This window comes from Toxotes jaculatrix, chromosome 13 (genome assembly GCF_017976425.1).
Source record: "Toxotes jaculatrix isolate fToxJac2 chromosome 13, fToxJac2.pri, whole genome shotgun sequence".
Classification (NCBI taxonomy): Eukaryota; Metazoa; Chordata; class Actinopteri; family Toxotidae; genus Toxotes; species Toxotes jaculatrix.
This window is the reverse complement of record NC_054406.1, coordinates 11160958-11184109: the sequence shown is the minus strand read 5'-3', so window position 1 is coordinate 11184109 and position 23152 is coordinate 11160958. Positions and strand designations below refer to the sequence as shown.

The 23152-nt window shown below is 41.0% G+C and overlaps 1 protein-coding gene across 1 annotated transcript in view; it reads right to left on the bottom strand.

Annotated features, from left to right (window-relative positions):
- Nucleotides 1–23152, bottom strand: part of runx1t1 (RUNX1 partner transcriptional co-repressor 1) — a 57339-nt gene that overhangs the window by 4537 nt on the left and 29650 nt on the right. The window contains exons 2-9 of the mRNA XM_041053863.1: nucleotides 16590–16727; nucleotides 14973–15214; nucleotides 12344–12433; nucleotides 8150–8331; nucleotides 4390–4652; nucleotides 3463–3551; nucleotides 2414–2609; nucleotides 1634–1702 (exon numbers count right to left, since the gene is read on the bottom strand). Coding sequence (XP_040909797.1) covers nucleotides 1634–1702; nucleotides 2414–2609; nucleotides 3463–3551; nucleotides 4390–4652; nucleotides 8150–8331; nucleotides 12344–12433; nucleotides 14973–15214; nucleotides 16590–16727 — 1269 coding nt within the window. The remainder of the gene's footprint in view (nucleotides 1–1633; nucleotides 1703–2413; nucleotides 2610–3462; nucleotides 3552–4389; nucleotides 4653–8149; nucleotides 8332–12343; nucleotides 12434–14972; nucleotides 15215–16589; nucleotides 16728–23152) is intronic.

Here is a 23152-nt window from a genome sequence, read left to right as displayed (position 1 = left end):
GGAATGAATAACCTTGCCGCGCGGGTGTTAAGCGGTGGAATTCCAACCGAACGTCAAAGCAAAAGGAGGGCTTTTTGTTTGCTCCCATCAAGCCTGTAACTTGACTAATTGTGTATGCAAATCAGGCAATTTATATTTAAATTATGCATTTCCATTGTGATCCCAGAGGCCCATGCGGTGAGGGGAAGTGGGAAACCGGTAGGACACCGTGCAAGGTGCTTGAATATTTATCACCAACTGTAAACATTTTGCCCATTTCAAACAGATGTATTCACCGCCACACTCCATTGTGTTAAAAATCCTATTTTGCAATCCTCCCTGGGTCACATTTAAATCAGTCTCTCCTCAGCCAGAATATATGCGACTGAAGTGAAAAGGATAGCAGGAATACTGAGAGGAATGCAGAGAGAATGAAAAATAGCGGTCAACAGTTCTCCTACAGACAAAAGATAAATGCAGCTTTATGTCTGACAAATATGCTTCACTTTACTTCATTTCCTTTGTACAAATTACACTTGCATTACAAATGTAAAATCTGTTTCAAAACCACACAGAAAGTGTGCTTTTCTGAAAACAGACACATTTTCTCTTCATCGTGACTGAGCCAAATTTTTAAACCAGGGTGGTTTCGTCTTTAACCTACTGTGCTGCCTGAAGTCATGGAAATTGCCCTGGTGCCGTGTGATATATGCCTTGTGCATGGAATTGTGATTACACACCAAATGCCTTAGATGGAAGATCGATCAAAGCTGGTGAGGGGAGGAGAGTACTGGAGAGCAGGCAGAGTCCCGATGGTGATACTCAATTCAATTTAAATGCATATTACTTGTTCTGAGTATCTCACACATCATGCTTGGTCAAGCAAGGGGACAATTTCTTTTCTCCAAGGGGTTTAAAAAGCAGATATACTGTATCACTGATGGTGAATACAAAGTGGATTCCTCAAGCATCGAACCCTCAGCGGAAAATTCTTTCAGTTTTTCAGGACAGTGATAATGGTGATTGCAGCTGCGCTCATGAGTTAAAGAATGCTGTTTGTGTACACTAAAAATTTAATGGCAACTAATAAAATCTGTTAAAGAAACAAATTAGTTTCGATACTTGATCTTAACTGGCTCTACAAATTTGCCTCTTCAATTTTACATCACTTTCTTAAATATAATAGCTGCAATGTCTATCACTCAGAGGATTACAAAAATGCGGAAAGCGAAAGGACACCAAATCTTGCTATTGTGCTTTTAACAGCAGCAGTGCTGGACCAGCTGTAATAGCTACTTATGTCCCTTATTTGACTGGTGCAATAAAATCATTTTATGACCTGACATCATATTTGGAGTGTGCTGAGTGTGGTGGTGAAACTCTTATTTTTTAACTTCCTACTGTATCAAATATAAATGATTTTCTAAGAGCAGCCTGACACATTAATGCAGTTCTTCACTGGGAGGAGGTTGCAGACAGCAGACTATACTGGGATTAGATGGGAAAATGGGGTTTAAAGGAGCGCCTCTCAACCATTTCCAGCCCTCAGCCATCCGGGTGAAAAAGATGGCCTTGATTTCCACAAAGCAAAATGTCTTAAAGACTCTGTGTGTGTGTGTGAGATGATGATGGCTGGCATAAAAGTGCAGCTCACCAGCTTTCTTCCAGATCTCTTCAGGGACATAGCCAGAAACAGGTCGATGAAGCAGCTCCCTGTGAATTTCTGGGAAGACACAAACACACAGCTGTGGTAATCAGAGATCAACAGATATTTTGCATGACATAATGCAAAATACTGTCGAACAAATCACTTTGTGGTAGAACCTGTTGGATATTTCTGCCAAAAGGTTTAAGGAATAAAGCTGAATGTCCAGTGTTTTGTGGCTGATGCAATAAACTTGTGAGATGTAGCTCAGGTTTTCAGGGGACATGAAAATGTAAAACTATATACAATACAGATGACTGACTGTCTAGGTCTCTCTAGACAAAAAACTGCTGGAGAAAATCGAGAAATACCATCCTTTTCATGTAGAATGCAAGTCAGATAAGTGAGAACGTAAGACTTTAAATAAGCTTATAATCATTAGTTATAGGGCTGTCAAGTGACAGATTACAAGGAAGTGTGCATACTTATGCATTCAAACGTGTAGTGGGAAGTGGATCGAGTGGAATGAATATTTTAAACAATTAAATGCTACTGATGTTTTATTTAAAATGTAAACCCATAAAGAAAGACCAAGGATACTTGAGATACCAGAGTGGGACTTAGGTTAAATTGTCTTAAAAACATAAAAAAAGTTAATAATTAAGCAAATTTGACTGGTATTTGTTAGAATCACCATAAATCTGCAGGTGAAACTTAATGGAACAGTCTTATAAACATACACATATTATTTTTTTGTTCTTTAATACCTCTAACTGTGTGATCCCTTACCTGATGTTGCATTTTCCTGTGTTGTGGGGCTCTGCTGCCTTGACTGCCCGCTCGCGGTGCCCTTCTTCAGCTCTTCAGCATCGCTGTATCGTCGGATCCAGTAGTTGAGCTCCTCACGGTCGGCCTCCTGGCACCGCCGCAGCACCGTTAGCGAGCGCCTCGTTTTCTCCACCATGTCCATTATACAGTTCAGCAGCTGGGGGATGACAGGGAGCGGACATGGCGCTGAGTTTACACATTGACACGAACGGATTGATTGAAACAAGGATGTGGTGGGATTCTAAATTAAAGCTGACATCTCTCACATTATTAATTAGTGTATCATTATTCTGTTCATCTCATCTGTCTGGTGGAGTGTGGTTGTGAAAACAGGTGAATATTTTGGAAACACACTCTCACTGTTGAAATGTTGATCAGGTTTGTCAGATCACATCTTACTCTTACTTTACCACTTCAATTATTAATGTATTCGGGTTCATATTATCTGATTGTCTGATTAAATTTTCACTGCATACCAACAACAGTGAGGTGAAACAGCATCACAAATGTGACACTAGACGTTCTGTCATATTTCATGTAGTTTGAACACTCAGAAAGTTATATCTTTAAAAGGGGGCTGGATGAACAATGCTGAGAGTGAACACACAAATAACAGTTTATCAGTCTTTTCATTGCAGGCAAACATATTTACATGCAAGCATGCACATACACGTCTCCACTCATACCAAAAATCCCTACAGTTCATTTTGATATTAATGTAATGTCAAGCCTTTTGTTTTGATTGATGTACTTTAACAATTTATTAACAGTCTAAAACATGTAAATGTCTTTTCACTTTGTATGTAACAGTTAATGCACATTTTCACACACAACACAAATCTTCTCTTCTTTTCTCTTCTCGTCAAGAAACAGAGACCTATAGTGCAATGTCACACAGTGTATTACAATTTAATCTTAAAACAACTGAAATGGCGACTTATTTAATCTCTGCTACTTACAGACACAGAACTTTAGGGTATAGTAATAAAAAATGTTATTACTTTTCTTACATGGTCAAGGTGCTTCCACTCCTCAGCCCACTCTCTGTCTGTCAGCCTGTGGTCAATCACTTCCTCCTGCCTGGTCCCAGTGTGCATACCTGTGAGAAAGAAAAAAGATAGATAGACAGACAGATAGAAAGATAAACAAAGGGTAAGTCAGTATGACACAGACGATCAATGTAACATTACTCCACCACTTGCTTGCTCTCCCTTTCATCCATCCTTCATTTGGCCCCTGTTGGCACTCTCACTCCTCCATCCATTTCTCTTGCTTCCTCCCTACCTCCTCCCTTTTTTTGTGGTCTCCATATCTCTTTCCCACCCTGAGGGCAGGACTCAAATGACTGAGCTTCGAGTCCAATAAACATCCATCACAAGGCGAGACATGGTAAATGTCTCCTATTTTTAGAACAGAGCCAAAGTCTTCATTACAGCCTCATCAAGGCTTGGTCTACACAGAAAAATGTCTCTAACACGACGACACTGTGACTAAGTATACCTCTGTTGTGCTTTCACACATCTTGCAGTGCATTACAGACATCAGGTTTCAGTGGCCTCAGTTTTGGTGTGTTCTCTGAGACCTTGCAGTCAGACAGACTGTCCACATGCTGTACCAACAAGTATCAGACAGTCTGAAGTGGACACTGACTGATTATCATTTGTATTAGAATTACTGATCTTGGTATATAAAGACGTGAGAAGCCTGAGAAATGATGTAAAAATGATGTAACTGTTGTAACTGTTTACTTTTGTACATATAATCCTCTTTATGTTTCTCTTAGTACTACTACTGAGTAAAGGCTTTGACGCTATTCCATGTAGTGGGATTAGTTTTTGTTTCACCATACCAATGTACTTGTACACACACACACACACACACACACACACACACACACACACACACACACTTATATATACCCTCACACATGTTCTCACCAATGGACCTGGCTCTCTCCCGGATCTCCCGATGATTGGAGGCGGGGTGTCTGTAGGTGTCTCGGTAGTGATGAGCAATGGCCATGTCGTCCAGCCTGTAGTGCTGCGGAGGGAGTGGGCCCGGGTGGGGCAGGCCGTTGGGTTGGTAGGAGAGCCCATTGGATGGGCTGAAGCGCTGGGCGGGGCTTATGGTGCAGGGCCGTTTGCTGGGGTGAACATCTGGGTGCAGGGCACCATCTCGCTCGAAGCCATTCTCTTTGGTTCTGTGTGGAGACAAAGAAAGATGAGTTCTGAGTTTGTATTTCACTGTCATTGCATCTGCATCTGTTTCTGATAAAAACTGTATTAAGTACATGTAGAATTATTTCACCCTACTGGTAGAATGTTTCACAAGTAAAATAAGATTTGAATATGAGACCAAATATGGCTGGATTTTTTTCCCTGTTGTTACCAGATTCAAACACATTTTTGTTACAGTGACAGCCTGGCAAATAACAAAAGACCTCTTGTGGTGCAATGGATCAGGAGAAATGAAAAAGGAAATAAAAAAGGGGAGTGGAGACGACCCAGGCGCAGTGTGATGTTTATATCACACCTATTTTGTAAAAATGACTGATTCAAAATTTGTTTGTCAGTCACTACATACAAGAGCCAAACTCGAAACATATCATCAGAACAACTGTTCTGGCCTGTTGTGCTGCAGTAAAGACTTGAATTCAACCTCTTACCAGACAAAGGGACTTCCATAAACTACAGTTTTCCCTGGAATCATCCTGGAATTCTTTCATTGAAATCGTCCACACATACATACACACACATACACAACTAAAGCTAAACATGTGTGCTCACACAAATTACATGAACACACATACTTTCAAACTCACACAAGTAGCTTCCAGGGGATCAGGTGGATTTTTGTCAGCCTGCTTCCGAAGATGAATGTGGCCAGGTGTGTTTATGTGTGTGCATGCTTACACATGTGTCTGTATGTGTGTGTTCTAAGCTTTGTCAGTTCACAGTTAAATCTCGCCAACCTCCCCCGACTATCTGCAGTTTCCTCCAGTTTCCGCTCTCTCTCTTTTCTCTTCCTCCCCATCTCTCTCTCCGATGAACAGATTGAACTTCTTAATGAGCTGTTTTTATGGGCTCCTAATGCTCATCCACAGCTCTCCATATGCTCTTTCCCTCCATCCGTCCGTCTCTCCCTGCCTCCCTTGACTCATCCATCCATTCTTCTCCCCCCACCAACACACTCTTATCTCCCCAGCCTTCCTGCTGCAACAATGTTTATATCTACAGGCACTGGAGTACACACCTGCACACACATTCGCAGTCACCTATACAATGCATTCATGTGTGCAAACACAATTTAGCTACTGTAGATAAAAATGTGCCTAATTTACATGCACATGCCAATTAACCTGGCATTTTAGTTATTTATTTATGAAAATTATTTACACTGTTATTTATTTATCAAGGAACAAACTTCAGATTGTGTCTTGAGTGTTTTTTTTTTTTTAACTCAACTGAAGAAAGACTGGCTACTGGCTATTATCAGAGACAGGGTTTTTATTTTCATCTGCTTCCCTTTGTTATTACACAAATTAATATACCTTATTTCACATTAAAAACCTTTCAGCCTTTCAGGAGGCATGATTCCTCTGCTTGCCTGGAAGACTTTTATTGTGAAACATCTGCAATGTGTGTTGACTTACATTAACAAAAGCAAGTGAAACGGATCAGAATTAACCAATTAGTGAGTGAGAACAGTATTTCTGCTAAAAGAGAGGAACTCAGAGCAATGAAGTGTTGAGTCTTGTGCAATTATATTGTATGCCACTGCTAAAATTAATGCAGTGCAAATATGCTGAATTATACTGAATTCACCATGCAAGCCATTACAGTACACATACACGTACTGGTAATTTTGCACTCCCAGCTATTATTTAAATATCAGCGTTTGTTAGAGAATTTACAAGATACACTATATGTATATATATATTTTTCTCAAATGCATATTGTATTGCAATATTTCCTGGTCCGGTTTCTGCAGATCACGGAATTAATCAGGATGCACTGATAGTGCATTGTTGTCTGTAATTAAGGATTCCCATTCAAATTCCAATATTCCGACACAGGGCTCCAATAAGCGGGAATGCAGAGCAGAGGTAAGCAGAAAGCAGAGGTGCTTAGCCAGCCGTATTGGTGCTGGAGCCTCATCTGTATGTGTTATCAGCCCATCTCCCTAGGTACACATACACAGACACACACCCAAAAACGTACAAAGGTGCACATACATGAACCATCCTTACACTTTCACATTGGATAGAAAATCATGCGCACACACATTCACACAAACAGACCACATTTTCTCACTGAATACAGATGCCTACTCTCTCTCCATATATTCTCTCCCTCTCCATATATTCTCTCTCTCACACATTTACACGCACATCTTTTCCCCTAAGCTCACTCCCCTATGCACCAGGCGGCCTGCAAATATGCAGGTATTACAGAAAAAAGTCTGCCTATCCGACTGCTGGGGGAAAAGAGAGGTGAGAATTATTAATATTGCGTTCGGCATTTTTGTCCCTCAGCAAATATAAAAAGTACATTTTCCTCTCCCCTGCCTGTATTAAAAATTTTAGACCTGCGGGAATTACTCTTTATTTCAAAAAACACCATGCACTCATTGTACTCGTAGTACAGGCACAAACGCACAACAAAGCACAAACACAAAAGTGCTCACAAACTTATTTTCAAGAAGTGAAAAATGCTTAATAATGTTTAAGGAAAGAGTGTTTGTGTGGGTCTGTGCATTTCTAATAGCATTTATTGAAGGTTTGCTAGTCAGTTATTATTATTAGTAAAATCCCTTTGCAGATCCATTTTTGGGGAAAAAGCATACAAATCTGCATGTAGATTCTAAAGCTGTATTTTAGTCATATTGCACATTTCTACCACATAATATTTACTTTATTGGGCTGGGAATGAGCCACAGTCTTAAACATGCCCAAATGTTCAGCATTGGTTTGGAAAGCTTTTCTGCTTATTTTCTTTTCTGCTGCGTTTGGGGTTGGGGACTGTTGGAGAGAGGACTATAGGTTTTTGCACTGCTGTGTATTCCTGGAAGGCACGTCTCGCTGCTTATCCATTAGAGAAGGGAACACTGAGTCATTACTGAAGTCCATGACAACAAATGATTGTAATGATTTGGCTGGAGGGTTATTTCAAACATGGAAGTAAATGATAACCTAGGTATCAGAAACATCCACAGTGGAAGTATTCATACACATCCACACTTTTCATTAAGACACAGCTGTCTTCTGCCTTTTTTCTGTCCTCAGGATGTGTGCGTGTTCGGGTCTATCCAGGTCTACTCTTCCTATCTCCCCCCGCCCCCACTCAGTTCTGGCCCATTAAGAGCAGGAGCCGGGAGCCGAGATGTCCAATGGAGCACGTCATGAGGCCCGGTGGCGCACTGACAAACACTTCCCATACATACATTAACACATCACACTATTGCCTTGTATTGGCTCAGCTTGTGTCTGTGGAGTAATGTATGGGCTCATGGGGAAGCAGGCAGACTCAAAGGGATTTATGCATGAGATCAAATAATGGAATAGTAAAAAGTGGAGCTGGTAAATTTACAACCTCTACATGCTGATCCCTGTCGTTGTGTAACGGTTCTAACCCAAATTAAGATTCACTCAGTACTAAAATCCTATTTCCAAAGTGGTTCTTACTCTGAGTCACCCACCTGTCTGGCGTCCTTCTCTTGCCATTCTCATTGACGTCCAGCAGGAGTTCAGAGGAGTCCACTGGGGAGGTGGTGCTGGTGTCCAGGAGCAGCTGCTCGTGCTGGGCCAGGTACTGAGCCGGGTTCTGCTTGGCCAGCCTGGCACAGTGCAGCAGCTCCCTCTGAAGAAGTGGCAGGTTGGCCTACAGAGAGAAACAGCACTGAATTATTAGAGAAAGCTGTTTGTTGTACACTGGGAAGAGGGGCAAAAATAAAAATATCACATCAGCCTTTTTACCTTTCAATCAATGTGAAAAAGTCAAGAAAAAAAGCCTCTTTTTAAGAGGTTTTCTGTTTTCTTTTTGGCTTATTTGGGAAACAATGACAAGAACAATGACATTCTGAGCTGAGCTGTGCATGGGACAGGTCTGCTTTCTGTCCCCACAGTCAAACGAGAAGCAGTATTCAGTTCTTATGCTCCACATATCTGGAACAAGCTACTTTTACTCTTATATTTCTTATCTATTTAACTCTTTTTACTTTCTATTTAAATGCTTTTTTATATTGTCTTGTGTTGCTTTTATATTTTGTCTTGTGTTGCTTTTATATTTTGTCTTGATGCCTTTTATGTTTTATGTAAAGCACTTTAAATTGCCTTATTGTTGAAGCGTGCTATTCAAAAAAAAAAAAAAAAAGAACTTGCCTTGCCTGCCTTGCGTCTATGTTACTGCAGTGATAATTAAACTCAAATTATACTCTTAAAAGAAGAAATGTGCACTTGAACTGAACAAATTGTACTTATGGTCTTGGGTAAAATATAATAGGTTATTGATGTTTTATATCATAAGAAAGATAAATTCAGTCAAACTGATGCAAAATGTAAAAGCTCTTCTAAATTGACACTGAACTCGTTTTCAAGAAATATCTGATAACACATAAAACCTTATTATCCCACAGAAAGAACAGAAACTCACATAAAAATATGCTGTTGTAATAATATAAAAATAATAAGCTTTTCAACAGTGTTTTCATTCCAAAAACAGCAAGTTGAGGTAGCAAGAGATCCATTTCTTCCAGGTCATCTAACCCCTGTTTGCTCATTACCACAGAACCAAGATCACTTCCTGTGATCTAGAGTGCATTAAGACTTTCTCTACGGCATATACACTGTTTCTTCTTAAAGAAACAGCAACTATTTTCAATCTCTTTGACATAACAAGGGGGTCTGCTTTCTTGTGTGGAGTTACAGGGTCATGCAGGTATGTGAACATCGACTTCAAAGGCATCTGATGGCGTGCATTTTGAAGCAAGAAGATGAAAGTGTTGCATCAGGCAGGTTCAGAATGAGAGTGGGGGCTATTTTGGCAAGGTACATCACAAGAGCCTTTGGAGGGGCCATTTTTGTAAGTTTTAGGTCTGTTAATCTTTGTTTTGTCCTCAATAACATAATCTCGTAAGTCTCTTGTTTGGTTTTTCCCTTTCCTTATTTCTTCCAGTTTTATAATCTTCTCCATGTCACAGGCTTTTATTCACCCCTTCATCCCTTTTTTCTCTTGTCCTACATTAGCTGATAAATTTGCTTCCATTTTTTTGACTATTCAATCTCGTCTTTGCCAACTGCACACAGAAATAATACTTACAAAACACAACCATGATTTCTTTAGTGGTATTTCTGTTTCGTAATCATACAAAAATCCCTCTCCAGTAATTGGCTGTAGTAAAAGAAATGCCAAGCACTGGCCTTCACTCTACCTGCCCGAGTTAATGGTCCGTTAATAGTTTATGATCGTAATTACCCTCTGAAAAAAGAGCATAAAATAGATTGCTTTGACCCTGGTGAACTCATCTTTCATTAATTAGAGGTCATCCTAATTGCCAGAGATGTGGGATACATTAACAAAAAGACTGAGTCAAGAAATGCTGACCAATGAACAGACCGGGATCATTTTTCATATGATAAAGTATGGAGATTTGCCTCTGTGTAGTTACAGTTACCAACATCTGTAGAAGTAGAAGTAGTGTTCGTTAAGCGGCTGCAGCTAAAATCTGCTCAGGATGATTTATTGTGAAAATGTTGGTTCTGTCGTTTTGTCAAATGGTGCCAAAAAACAATTCAGAATATGCCACGTTGAGGATCTGCTGCACTTCATCAACTTTCTGTTTCTGTGTAATTTGCTGTCGGAAGAGAATTGAAGTGACTTCGTTTTTGCACGTCTATATTATCCTAGTTCAATTATTTCCTATCACCACTCTCTTTCTCTTTAGCTCGGTGTGTTTGTTCCTCTGTGTCACAGCACGCCCCTCACTTCTGCACAAGACACAAGGAAAACAAAACACTTGACAGCTGAGAGATGAGAGCAAACTTAAAAGAAGCACAACTTTAACTTGCAAACAGAGAAACATTGTCACTTTGTGAGCCTGTTGTCTCGTGTGTGGCGGGCGTCCCGCCAACACATCACGTCACTGGAGCTGTGCGGTTTATGATTGCCTCCTTCCAGTAAAGCGTCCCAACCAATTTGCGGTTTAGTATTAAGAGAAGGGGAAAGGAGTTGAGTGGGTTTGGGTGGAGGTGGGGCGACTGGAAGGGTCGGCTCGGTCTAACATTAGCGTAATGAAAAACTCTGAGCCCTGACGCGCATTGTTGCAGCTGTGCTTCGACGCACCTATAAAAGCTCCCCCACACCTCCAACTGCTCTCTGCTACCATATGGTAGCTGGCATTAAAGGCCCCGCAGTGGGAAGACACTAAAATTAGACTGGGGAGAAAGAGAGGCAGAGAAGGAGCGAAGGAGGGAAAAAAAGAGTTGCATCTTTGATTCTGCAGCCATCCCAGTGATACACTAACCATCTGGCGAGGAGAGGAGAAGGGAAGGAGGGACTGGAGGATGGATGGATAGAAAACCGTAGATAAACAGAGACAGGGAAGGGATAAAGATATGGAGAAAACAAATGAGAAGGTGAATGAAAAGAGACAGAGGTGAGGAAAACATAAGGATAAGAGAAGGTTGTAAGGAAGGAGTGAGTGAGAACACACAGTCCCTGTTTGTGTTGTTAACAGCCAGTAATGGAGGTTCTAGTGGGAGCAATTTCTGCTGCCCACATCCACACAGGACCTCAGTGGATAATATGAGCTTGTGAATGTCAGTTCACACAAGCACACATATGCAAATTCACTCATGCACGCGCACACTGACAGCAGAAAATGAGACGATATTGAACAGAAATAACATTTACCTCATGCCTGCCACTCAGACACAAACAGATAGAGCAGGTTTGGGGGGACAGATAAGGGACAGAGAATAGATAAAGAGGATGAGGCAGAGAAATCAAGAGGAGGGTTGAGGGGAAGCAGAAAAAACAAAACACTTAGATCCTAAAAATCCTGCTGACATCCAGAACAATCACCTGTTTGGCACAAAATGCACATATATGGCCACTATTTCATCTGAACAGAAAAATCGCCATTTCTCTTCATTTTCATCTCCCATGCTGGAATAAAGAGACGTGAGGTGCGCTGTTGTGACTGAAACAAGGTGACCAGTGACAAATGGGCTAAAGCAAGGTCACTGGACGCTTAAGAGAGTGCTCCTTCCTTTAGTAATATACCATGCTAATGGTTGAAAATGGGGAAACACTTGCTGAAAATGTGGCTTAGTGGGATGAAGAATCAATGACAAAACAAGCCTGAGAGGAAGAGGAGGAGCAGGCTGGAAAGGAACACATGAAAGGGGATGTTGTCCTCATGCCAAAACCACATTCATTGTGCTTTGTTCCAGCACATGTTCAGCAAGACTCTTAAAAAAAAAACCTCAGATAGTGTACAGACAATTATAGTCTACAAAGTTGCTAACTCTAGGTTAATAAGATTGAACCAAAAACTGATGCATTATTTAATTTGGAGAAGAGGGAAACAGAATAAGAGAAAGAAGAAAGCAGATGACAGATGACAAAATGAGAGTCACAGTAGCTTTTGAAATAGCAGAGAAACTGAGTGAGAGCAAGGAAAAGCCAGGTTGGATAGATATAATAGAGAGATAAAGATTCAAAGAGAAGAGAGACTCCAAAAATAGGGACAAAGTGGGGATAAATATCACGACCATAAGTATGCACATCTGGATCTGGGCTGGCTAAATGTTTTCCAGATTTGGTCGATCAGGCAGGCAGGGAGGCAGGCAAGCCCTCTGTAGTAGTAATTATTGTATATTTGAATATCTACCTTCAGAAAGGGTATGACAAAAGGTCGCAGAGGGAAGTTGGTGGCTTCTTGGAGCTTGGAGTGAAATTCTTCGATGGTTAGCGTGGAATTCTGGTGGAGAGAGAGAGAGAGAGAGAGAGAAAACACATGAATCCATGTGGAAGGCATTAAGCGATAATATTACTTATTGGAAGCTAAGCTATATCCTGGCCTGGAGTGAATGTTTCGGGTTTTTGTAATAGGAAGCACATGGGCAGGCCACAGTGAAAAGAGCCACAGAAAACAAAAACACACATCTCCTTCAATTAACAAAACAAATACACAGGCAGGAGTCACATCATCAAAAAATATGCTACATGATACAGAAACTTTCTCGTTTCTTTCCTTTTCTTTTTAACCAAGTATGCTCTCATTTGTCTAACAGTTTCATTGCAGTTAATTAGTTTGTGAACTTTATTTTAGTACAGGTCTGCTTATTTGTGATATGAATGAAGAAGAGTTCATCTTTACAATGCATTCCCTAATAATACATATTATGTTACGTACATTTATGGTATCCTTGTCCTTGTCAACACAATAGATGAGCCTATCACACGGGTGCCATGATGTTCCATGTCTGTGTTACCTCCCTCCATCAGTGGCGAATGAACAACTGTCTGCCTCTTTTCATAAGCAGATAAGACCAAGGTGACCAAAATAAGTTACAGAGCCATGGGGTGGACCGGTAAAATGTGTAGTAGACAGGTATATTTAGTGGGTATTTTTGTGTTTTCTCTATAGTTGCAAACAAGAGGCACATATGTGTGTGCGTTTTCAAAAGTGGGTTATGCATTTCAGTTTGTCAACCTTCAACACCCAAACAACGTCTAGTCTAGTTTATCTTTTCTTCTTTGGTTGCCTGTAACTCACATTAATGGCTGACAAGACAGCGGTGACACTATTTTTAATTTTCAAAATGAAGTATTCCCGAGATGCAGGGAAAGAGGGAAGAAGAAGGAGGTAGAGGTGAGCATGCACATGGGAGAAGAATCTTCTATATAACAAGCAAAAACACAAACAAAGAAAGAAAAAAAAAACAAGCGAAACAGAGAACATAAAAAAAAAGCTGCAGATATTATTTTTCCTCCCCACACTCTCAGCCTTATTTCCCAGACCTGAATTTTGTTACATTCAGCCTTACATCTGTTCGCCCAGATTGCGTAGGGGCTGTTCTTGACAGCTAGTGAAACCTCCTGAGTCTCCCTCTCTCCCTCTCTCCAGCACACAACTAGCTAATTAACAGTGTCACTCTTTTCAATAAGGCAGGGGGAGGGACAGAGAGACAGTGGGAGAGAAAGGAAAAGTTGGAGAGAGAGATATGGGGGGGGGGGGGGGGGGGGGGGGGGGGACCGAGCCAAAAGGACACAGGAGAGGCATGTGCATATGCAGACGGTGAGAAAAATAAACATAGTGAAGCCAAAAGGAGGCTATGCTCTGTGTGGCTAATTAAAAAATTCCTCCCTCCATCTCCTCCGCCTCCACCTCCTTTCTGCACAACATTCAGTCACTATTTCTGTATTCCCCTGTTTGTTATGCTCAAATTTTCTCAGATCACACAGACGTGAGGTAAATCTTTTGCACATGTATTTTATACCAAATGCTCTTGGTGGTGTAGCCTTGATATAGCCATGTGGGCTAAGCTGCAGAAACACATCTGTCTCGCCAAATCTCTGTTAAATAAATGCATTTTGATGTTTGCGGCTTGCTTGATTTGTATTTTGCAGTTTTCCTAATGAAGAAATCTCTGTTGAAGAAAACATTTCTGCATGTTGTTATTTAACATTTATGCAGTTGTTATTCTTTACATATGTGCTGTTTATATACTGTATTATTGTTAAAATCAGACAAATTTTGATTTCGACTATCACACTGTTTTGATTTACTTTATGTGCTTAATCTTAATTTGGGTTATAAGAGATTATCAGCAATGCTTGAATTTTGTAAATCCTCTTAAAGCTACTTTATTGCAACTCAGCCTATTTTTTTTAGGCAAATAAAAAATAAGGTCTTAATATTGCAACTGGCTGAGTCATGCCAGGTTATCAGACACCTGCACAACCTTAGTGATACCGTTAGTTTGATGTTAAAATAAGAAGCCTAATCCCTGTGCCTCGGGTTTTCCATGCTGTTATGTGTTGTATTTAAATTTGAATAAATATAAGGCAATTAAATCCAGAGTGGATTAGGCGCATAAAAATGGTACTTGCATAGTTTGATGCCATTCTCCTAGACAACAACATACTTTCAGTGTTTTGCCAGGCATTGTGTTACACCGAAGAAAGTGCTGCAAAGTACTGATGGATGTCAATCCAGAAGGCAAAGATTTGCAAATCTCTCCCTGTGTTTATTTTACATTTACGCCTGAAGGACCAGATGGGTGGAGTTTCTGACATAAGAAAATACAAAAAACCTTTCAAAAATACCTCAAAGTTATTTAAATCTTCATCTCTGTGACTGACAACTAATCTGACACTACTGACAACAAATGCTAAGAATTATTCTCAAATATCCTACTAATTGATTCACTAATTCCTCCTAACTTAAGAACTGGTGTCAGCTTTCACTCCATGAGCCCTTTGAACTACAGCTCACACACACAGTAGCTACTCACCACTAGTCCTAGCACTAATGTGCGGACCCGCTCGCCGATTTCAGGTGAGATGTCATTTCCAAACTGCTGTAGAGTTGTAAGGAAGCGCTTGAGCTTGCTGAGCTGCCGGGCGCCACAGGCCGGCGGCAGCTGCTGGTTGGCCAGTGAGGATGAGGAGGAGGAGCTAGGACCGTTGCTGTAGCCGTTTGGAGGAGATGGGGCGCCGTTGAGCGCTGTAGGAGAGTGGCTACTGCCATTGGTTACTGTGTGAGACAAGGACAAAAATAATAGTATTAAGAGAAAGAAGGGCAAAATGAGAAGGATTATATTTTTTGGTAAATATAATTTCCATGGAAACACACTGTTGTGCAAAAATAAGACTGCGTTTTCGTTTGTTGTATAGAAATCACTAAAAATAACCTAAAACCCTGAAAAAACACCAACAAAGGGAACAACGTAGGTCAGCTTCACGGAGACCTAACCACTGATTTGAAATGATTTACATTCCAGTGAAAACATTCACAATCCTCAACATTTGTTTCCAATCATCGCGGCTTGTTTGATCCTTTGCGGCATCCTCTCATAAAAAACATATTTCTGCATTGGGAGACATGTTGCCTCTTTCCACCTCCTCCTTCCTTTTTCTCCTTCCCTGCAGTCTAAACAAGCAGGGGCAGCGTGGCCCCCCGTCGCGCTGGAGCACGGGAGCAATGTGCGTGTGTATGTGTCTATGGGGGAGTTGGTGTACAAAGAGATACAAGGCGGCATAAAGCTTTCTCTCTAATGAGATTAGGTTTTGACTAGCGATCCACTCACTCCCCCTCTGGCCGTCGTCCAAAGCCGCCACTGTAAAGAGAGGAGAGAGACGAGATGCTCAAACTGCATCTGGTAACAATTACGTCGGGTGGAAATCAAAGCATACTGCTTTGTTAAAACCTTCGGCATGCGTAATGAGAGAGCTGGGCCTTTCCTCCCTCATCGCACGGAAGCCCCGACGTTAATTGTGGAGTGTGAGCGTTTGCAAGAGAGGAAGAGAGAGACAGACAGACACAGAGAGAGGGGAAGAAAGTGGATACCAGAAACTAAGAAAGGGGGAGTAAGTGATTGAAAGAGAACAAAAATAATGCCTCTGTTGCAGAGAACCAGCACTACTAATGCAGACTTGAGTGCTTAGAGCATTTTGAACCACGGGGCCTTTGATTCTTTGATTCTAGTGCTCTTCATGCAAGTGGTTAAGTATGTACTTCTAAGTGAATACTAGGGTGTAATTTGCTCGTCACGGGCTATGTGCACGTCATGGCAAAGCTCCAACGGTTTGTAAGTGTGGGCGTTAATGAACTTGTTGGGGGAGTAGTTGGGTATAACTGCAATTTGGAAAAGATCAATGCAACTTGTTTAGAAGGTCTTGTGCTGTTGATGTTTTTCGAATCTTTTATTTTATCACTGCATTTCACGATGATCTGCGCATGTGTGAACGCACAACCACGTCTCTTATGAGTGGATACTATACTGGAGGATGACAGTGGTCCTAACGTCACCTCAGACTGATTTACAGTTGAGCATCATCTTATGTGATGTGCAACCCTGTTGCTACACCGTAAATCCTTAAAGCAGAATTATAAATGTGACTCTACTCACATGTTGTGGGAGTGTAGGAGCTGTTGCGTGGTGCTCCTTGTGTGCTGGGTGGGGGTGGCATGGTAGGGGGGGTCAACCTGGACTGTGTCTTGACGTCCGCAGGTGAGTCGGGCATGGTGGAGCGCTTCCCAGTGCGATCTGAGGGAAGACAAAAGAAGACATGTTAAAGATTACAATACCATACCAAACATGATGTGATAACTTCACACAGGAAATAAACAACAGTTCAGGGCAACACATTCCACATTTGTGTGCTGAGAAAAGAACAGTATCATCATTTGCACATAAACACTGTCAAGATTTAATTTGATAACAAAGCTCCTGTGAGGTGCACCAGACAGACTAGATCTAGAAATAGATGGCTCACCACATCATACAGTATGTCTGCGTGTCTTGCCACAATGACACTGATGCATATGCTCAGACTGTCAAATGAGAAATGAGAGAGACGGAGAGGAGAGACTCACAGACACACAGACAGATGCCCGAGAGAGGAGCGTAAATCTGCAGCGAGTACGGGTCTCATTCCACCACCATCTGTGCCATTCTGCATGCCCGTCGCACAGAGCGGCGACACAACGCGCCTCCCTCCCCTGCTAACGACTGCAGTGCTCTTTACACACACGCACACACACTAATGCTTGTATCCCTGGATACTATATTCACATCTGTTCAGGATGGTAACACAGCGGACAACCAACTAGTCAACGAACTAATTTCAGTTCAAAAACAGACAGCTAACTGTTCTTAACTTGTATTTCACCTTTGATTTTCTGATACTTTTGAAACAAATGACCCTGCACCTGAAAATCAAAAACCAAACCTTTTCTGTGATTACATGCCCATTTTCACCTAATTCAGTCGATTTGTGCTCAGCAGATAACTGACCATATCAAATGTATGGGAACAGCAGCAAGACATTATCAGAGTATTGCACTGGCGCGAGGGTTGAGCCTATATTGTGCAGGATAAGATACACAACTTCTCTCAGCAACAGCAGTAACAAGCCTATCACAGAGTCAACAGACTGTTATCAACTGTCTCTGTGGCACATTTTGTAGGGGAAATTATGTGAAAAAAAGGAGGAGAGAGGAAGAGAGAGGAAGGGGGGGTGGAGAGTGAAAAGATAAAGGAGCGGGAGAGGAGGGAAGGGAGGAGCTGCAAGAGAAACAAAAGTACTATCTGTGCGATTGGAAACATATAGCTATAATCATTGAGGGCACATGCACGGCAAAGGGAAATACGCACACACTCGCCAAAATCAGGGTGGTGAGGATGCATGTTCCAGAAACAGGGTGGTCCCTGTCACAAACTCTGCTCATTTCAGGGACACCAAAGACCCTTGCGTGTGTTTATGTGTGCATGTGTTTTTTGCATGATGAACAAGCATGCTGTTACATAATCTTATATTTTACATGTAACTATGTTTATTTGCATATTTTTCTCACTGTTTGTGTAGACAGGCGTGTAAAGTATATACAATACAGTTTACATAAATGTTAGTGCACCTCTGTGCCGACTGTTTGGATCTATAGCGTTAAGTTTAGGCGAAATGAAAGAGAAATACTGATGTGGGAGCGACAGGATAGCCTAAGCCTGTTAGTTAGGCCCGAGCCTCAGTAGCACTCTGCCTTGCTGCTGCCGAGGTGCACTGTGACTAAGTACTTTAGTCACACTAGCTCGGCTTTAGCAGCCAGGCGAGTGAGAGATGGAGATGTCACTGAAATTCTAAATAGAGCGTGCTCCATAGCTCCATTTCCGGATTGAATGTTTAGGTGAGCTTTGTTTCTTCTACATGTTGACCCCTTTGAGAAATGAGCAGAAGGAATATGATGGAACTGAATGAAACAATCAAGCATGCCACAAGGACATACAAGATATAAATACACACCAATTACACAAGTGTCATGACAAGAAACATGTTGAGCAACTGTAATGATCAGTTTCTCTAAGCTTTAAAGGTTTAACATGAAGCACTGTGACATACAAGAAAGTGAGGATTAATTTTTTTTATCCATTTTCTAAGAAACAAGAGTATTAAATACCTACTAGCTGCTTCCAGATACTACTCTGTTATGTCCAACCAAACCGACATGATTTGAACTCACTTACTGACACTACCATTCATACACTGACATATATATATATATATATATTCAGCAATATGAAGTTATTATAAATGGTACATTTTATGAGTCCCCAGGAGATTCCCAAGATTCTCAAGGCAATCAGATCCCAATCAGTGAAGTCAAACACTGTCAAAGGAGAGAAAAGAAAAGAAGAATCACATCCCCTCCCCAGACAGAGGTCACACTCCTCGCTACTAACCATGGAGGATTGTCCCTCTCAAATCTTGCACTGTCTGGAGCCGTCCTAGGAGGGGATGACTGATAAAGTCACTGGGAAGGTGGGAAATTTCTGGCTCCCAGCAAGCTGGCATTGAGTCTGGGTGACTTTTAGGACTGAGCTGGGAGAACTAGGCCAAGAATAAGATCCAGAACACAACAGACTGTGAGCCTGAACTTTTTAGGGTTAGTTGGATTGGTCCAGTTTGGGTTGAATCTCTCAAATTTTAAGGTTTGGGTTGGGTTTGACAAAAAAAAAAAAAAAAATCAATTCTACTCTTAAACTGAATGTATTAATGTAAATATAAGCTTTAGCTTAGAAATGGAGAATTGGAATGAAATGTGAAGGGAAAGGGGATAAATTGCAGGAGAGCAGCATGAATGGATACAGAGTAGAGATTAGTGGAAAAAAGTAGAGTGATTAGGAAACCAGAGAATAGAGGAATGGGGTGAAAGAAGAGTCAATATGAAGGGGAGACAGGGAGAACAGAGCGACTGTCTAAACCTTTAACTGTCTACCCACTGCGCTGCACATTTCCCTACCTCTTTCCACACACAGTCACAAAAACACACATTCCCTCTCCATCCTCCCAACCTGGCCAGACTGAGAAAGGTTTACTACTCTAATTTCACCACAGTAAAAAAAAGTCTGGATCTGACTATTTATTTTATAAACTCAGGATATAGCAGAATAGCTAGTGGAAACATATAGTCTTACATATAGGCTGCCAGCTATCATATCCTGTATGCCTGCCTAAAATATGATCTATGAAAATACAAGGTCATTAAAAAAAAGACGGCTGGGTGACAGCACCCAAGGTAATTCATCATTTTCCAGTCAAACACAAAAACCTTACATGTATATACTTAACAAGCCCAAGTTAAATACAGAGAAGTCACCATATCACACATGGTTGTACTTATCCTGTTTCAGTGAATCTTTGAGCTCATGCTTTCCATAGTTCTGTATATTGCCTTTTCTAATTGTGTGGTAATTTTTGGCCCAGTTCACATGATCTATTGTTAGATCATGGGATATCAAATTAGGATCCAAATCATCTTATAATTACCTTAATCTTTGAGACTTGATAGGGAAATGGATAGAGTGAATGGCTCACATCACCAAGATGCAATTTGGAATCCCTAGGGTGCAAATAATATAATATAATTCTTTTTTCAATTTACAGCAAACTGGGGTGTTTAAAGGGATGACTGGAACATTATTCCTTGGGGTATTATTTATTTAAAAGGCACATAGAAATGCTTTTTTATTTTTAAGCTTAAGAAGACAATTCGAAGCACAAAGTGAAACACATAAAGGGGGAAAAAAGTCTGGACTCAAGATCCACCTGAACCCCTGCTTGGCACCATGGGCCCTGCGGCAGTATGAAAAGATGAGTTTGGTTACAGGCTTGTAATTGGGGATTAACACCTGGGTCAGTGTTATCATTGGTTGGCAGTTGTCGGTTAGAGATGAGAGAAACATAAACCCTGAAAGCATTTGAAACTCATCTGCAGTCCCCCAGGTGAAGAAGATGAAGGATAAAGAATGAATTAGTGTGAAATCCGTGCACCTGGAAAACACATACACATACATACAGGCAATAACATGTTCTCCCGCTCTCATTTCCCCACAAACCCACACACACACACACACATTTTGTGATTTACAAACAGCATCTTCTCTGACTCTGATTTGATTGAGAGCCCTACAAAGCATATAAGCAGAATAAAATCAATGGCTTCATACTAACCAACAAGAGCTGCACCCAACCATTCACTCAGCAATTACTATGCCACTTGAATCGATAGCAATACTCCCTCCACGAGATAATTTATCCAGTCTTTGGGAAAAACAAAAATACATCTTACAAGTGAAGCACATTATAGAAAACACATATGGCTGTGTACTATCCATTTTCATGAGCAAATACAGCACGTATTTCTTAAAATAAAAAATATATGTATGGACAAGAGTCTGACAAGCCTCCATTTTATTACGGCAATAGAACAAGGCAGCAAGCGACTTCATGCATAATTCAATTCAAAAAGAACAAGCATTCTTAAACAACCTTGAAAACAAAGTCGGGCAGCTCCTCCAGTCTAATACATCTGTTAAAAGTTAATGGCTGAACTTAATGCACATCTATGGTCCATTTATTAGCCCTGTTACTGCCCCATCAGTTGCATGTGGTACGCAAAGTAGCAGATCTGTGGCCAGCCAGGACTGGACAGGTATCGATGTGCAGAGCTTTAATGGAAAGGGGTGATGAGTGCTTTGACTTTGCCCTAACTCACTTTACGACTTCTCAGAAGTGCTGTTGTCCAGGAATTAATGGATGGAAGAGGATGAGGATGGTTGTTGAAGAGGCAGCAATTAGCTATAAAGGAACAGAAGAGCCTCCCAAATGTGTGTTGATTCGCTTTGTGCACTCCAAGCAGGCAGAGGTGCCAAACCTATTGACGAGCATGCCTATGGATGACAGTGATTAATGTCTCACAACAGCCACTTGCTGCATGGCTTCATATCAAGCATCATAAAGGAGCTCTTAGTGCAAATATTTGTACTACAGGTGGCCTGAATGAGACTCAAACCCATGAGAATACCACGACTGTAGTGGTGCTTCATTAAATGTATCTGCTATATTCTTATCCAGCTATCCTTTGGTATGTGTCAATGGTAATTACACTGATATCCAACTGAACTATGTGTTCCCGTGAGGTTGAATTTGCTTTGTCTGTATAACATCAGGATTACACTAATAGCAAAGCGCTGTTAGCATCCTGTGTAGAGAGAGATCCCACCACTTTTTTGGCCAATAATGCCTTCTCCCAACTCTCTATCACAGGTTGAATATGTCTTTGAGCTTCTCAGTTTGTTTCAGTTTAACAGTTTTTAAAAGATTGAAGAGGTAAAACTTTCCCAGATTTCACAAGAAAAAAAAACATTTAAGAAAAGTTTCCTATTTTGTTCGTCATCTTGCGCTCCTCAGATTTATTTTACAACTCACTGGGTCACCCCCGCATGCTAGAAGCCGCTGATATACTGGTAAATGGAAAAACATATTTTTGGCTTTACCCTACACTTCATCATTTGAGAATAAAACATCAGATTCTGAATATGCTAACCACCCTCACATCTCTCCCAACAATCTCAGAGGCTCCCTGTTAAAATAACAAAGTAAAGGCTGAATTGCTTGTGTTTGTAACTTCATTAATCTCTCTACAATCTATCCCTCTAACTCATAGAGCGATCCTAGAAATGAGGCAAAACCCTGGACAACTACCTGCCACTCACAAGGATGTCTTCACACTTACATCACCCGTTTGCATCGTCCGTGATTACGTGATCCTCAATGTTTGCAAAATCTCTCTTTCTTTCCTTCTTCGCTTTTCTCTCCCTCTCGCCTGTACCCTCTTTCAGCCGAGCTCAAAGAAAGGAGATTTTATCCCCCCACTGACTTGTGATACACGCCTTTTCTAAGGTTACATGCAAGTTACATCACTCGCCTAAAACAAGGTTGTTGCAATGAACGATATCTAGAAGGAACGTGGTCCCTGAGAAACAGTTCAATATGTTACAGAAAGGACTTTGCTAACCCACAACTCAAGGCAAAAAAATACAATGTTATATCAAAACCTTTTACATTTCATCATCACACACAAAGCTAGGAGGTCATTTCATATTCAAATCACCTTGCGAAATGAGGACAACATTGCCTAACCTCGGTATTTTAGATTATTCACAGAGGCTACAATGACTTCAAAGTCCATCATCAGGAGATAGAGTCAAACAATCTCCATTACACACTTCATAAGCCAGAATTGCCTCTGTGTGTATGTACGTGTTTGCATGAGTGTATGTGTGCGCTGTGATCGTACAGTTGGAGACCCAGAAAATGATGTGATAACAGTGGCAGTAATATGCCACTCGAGAGTACTTCACACAGGCAAATCCCATTCTTCAAAACGACAATGGATTTCAATCACGCTGGGTGAATTTTCGAGAGTTGGCGGCTGTGACATAAACAATTTACGGTGCGCTGGCGCCTGTGTGAGCACAAGATTGTATTAGTCAGACATAAGATATCATCATTATGGAGTTAAATGGAAAAATGCATATAGAGTGACCCACTTATGCCCTGCACACACACAGGCAAACATCTAATCTAGACATGCATAATACCTTCAGCACACACACACTGATATGTAGGTGTT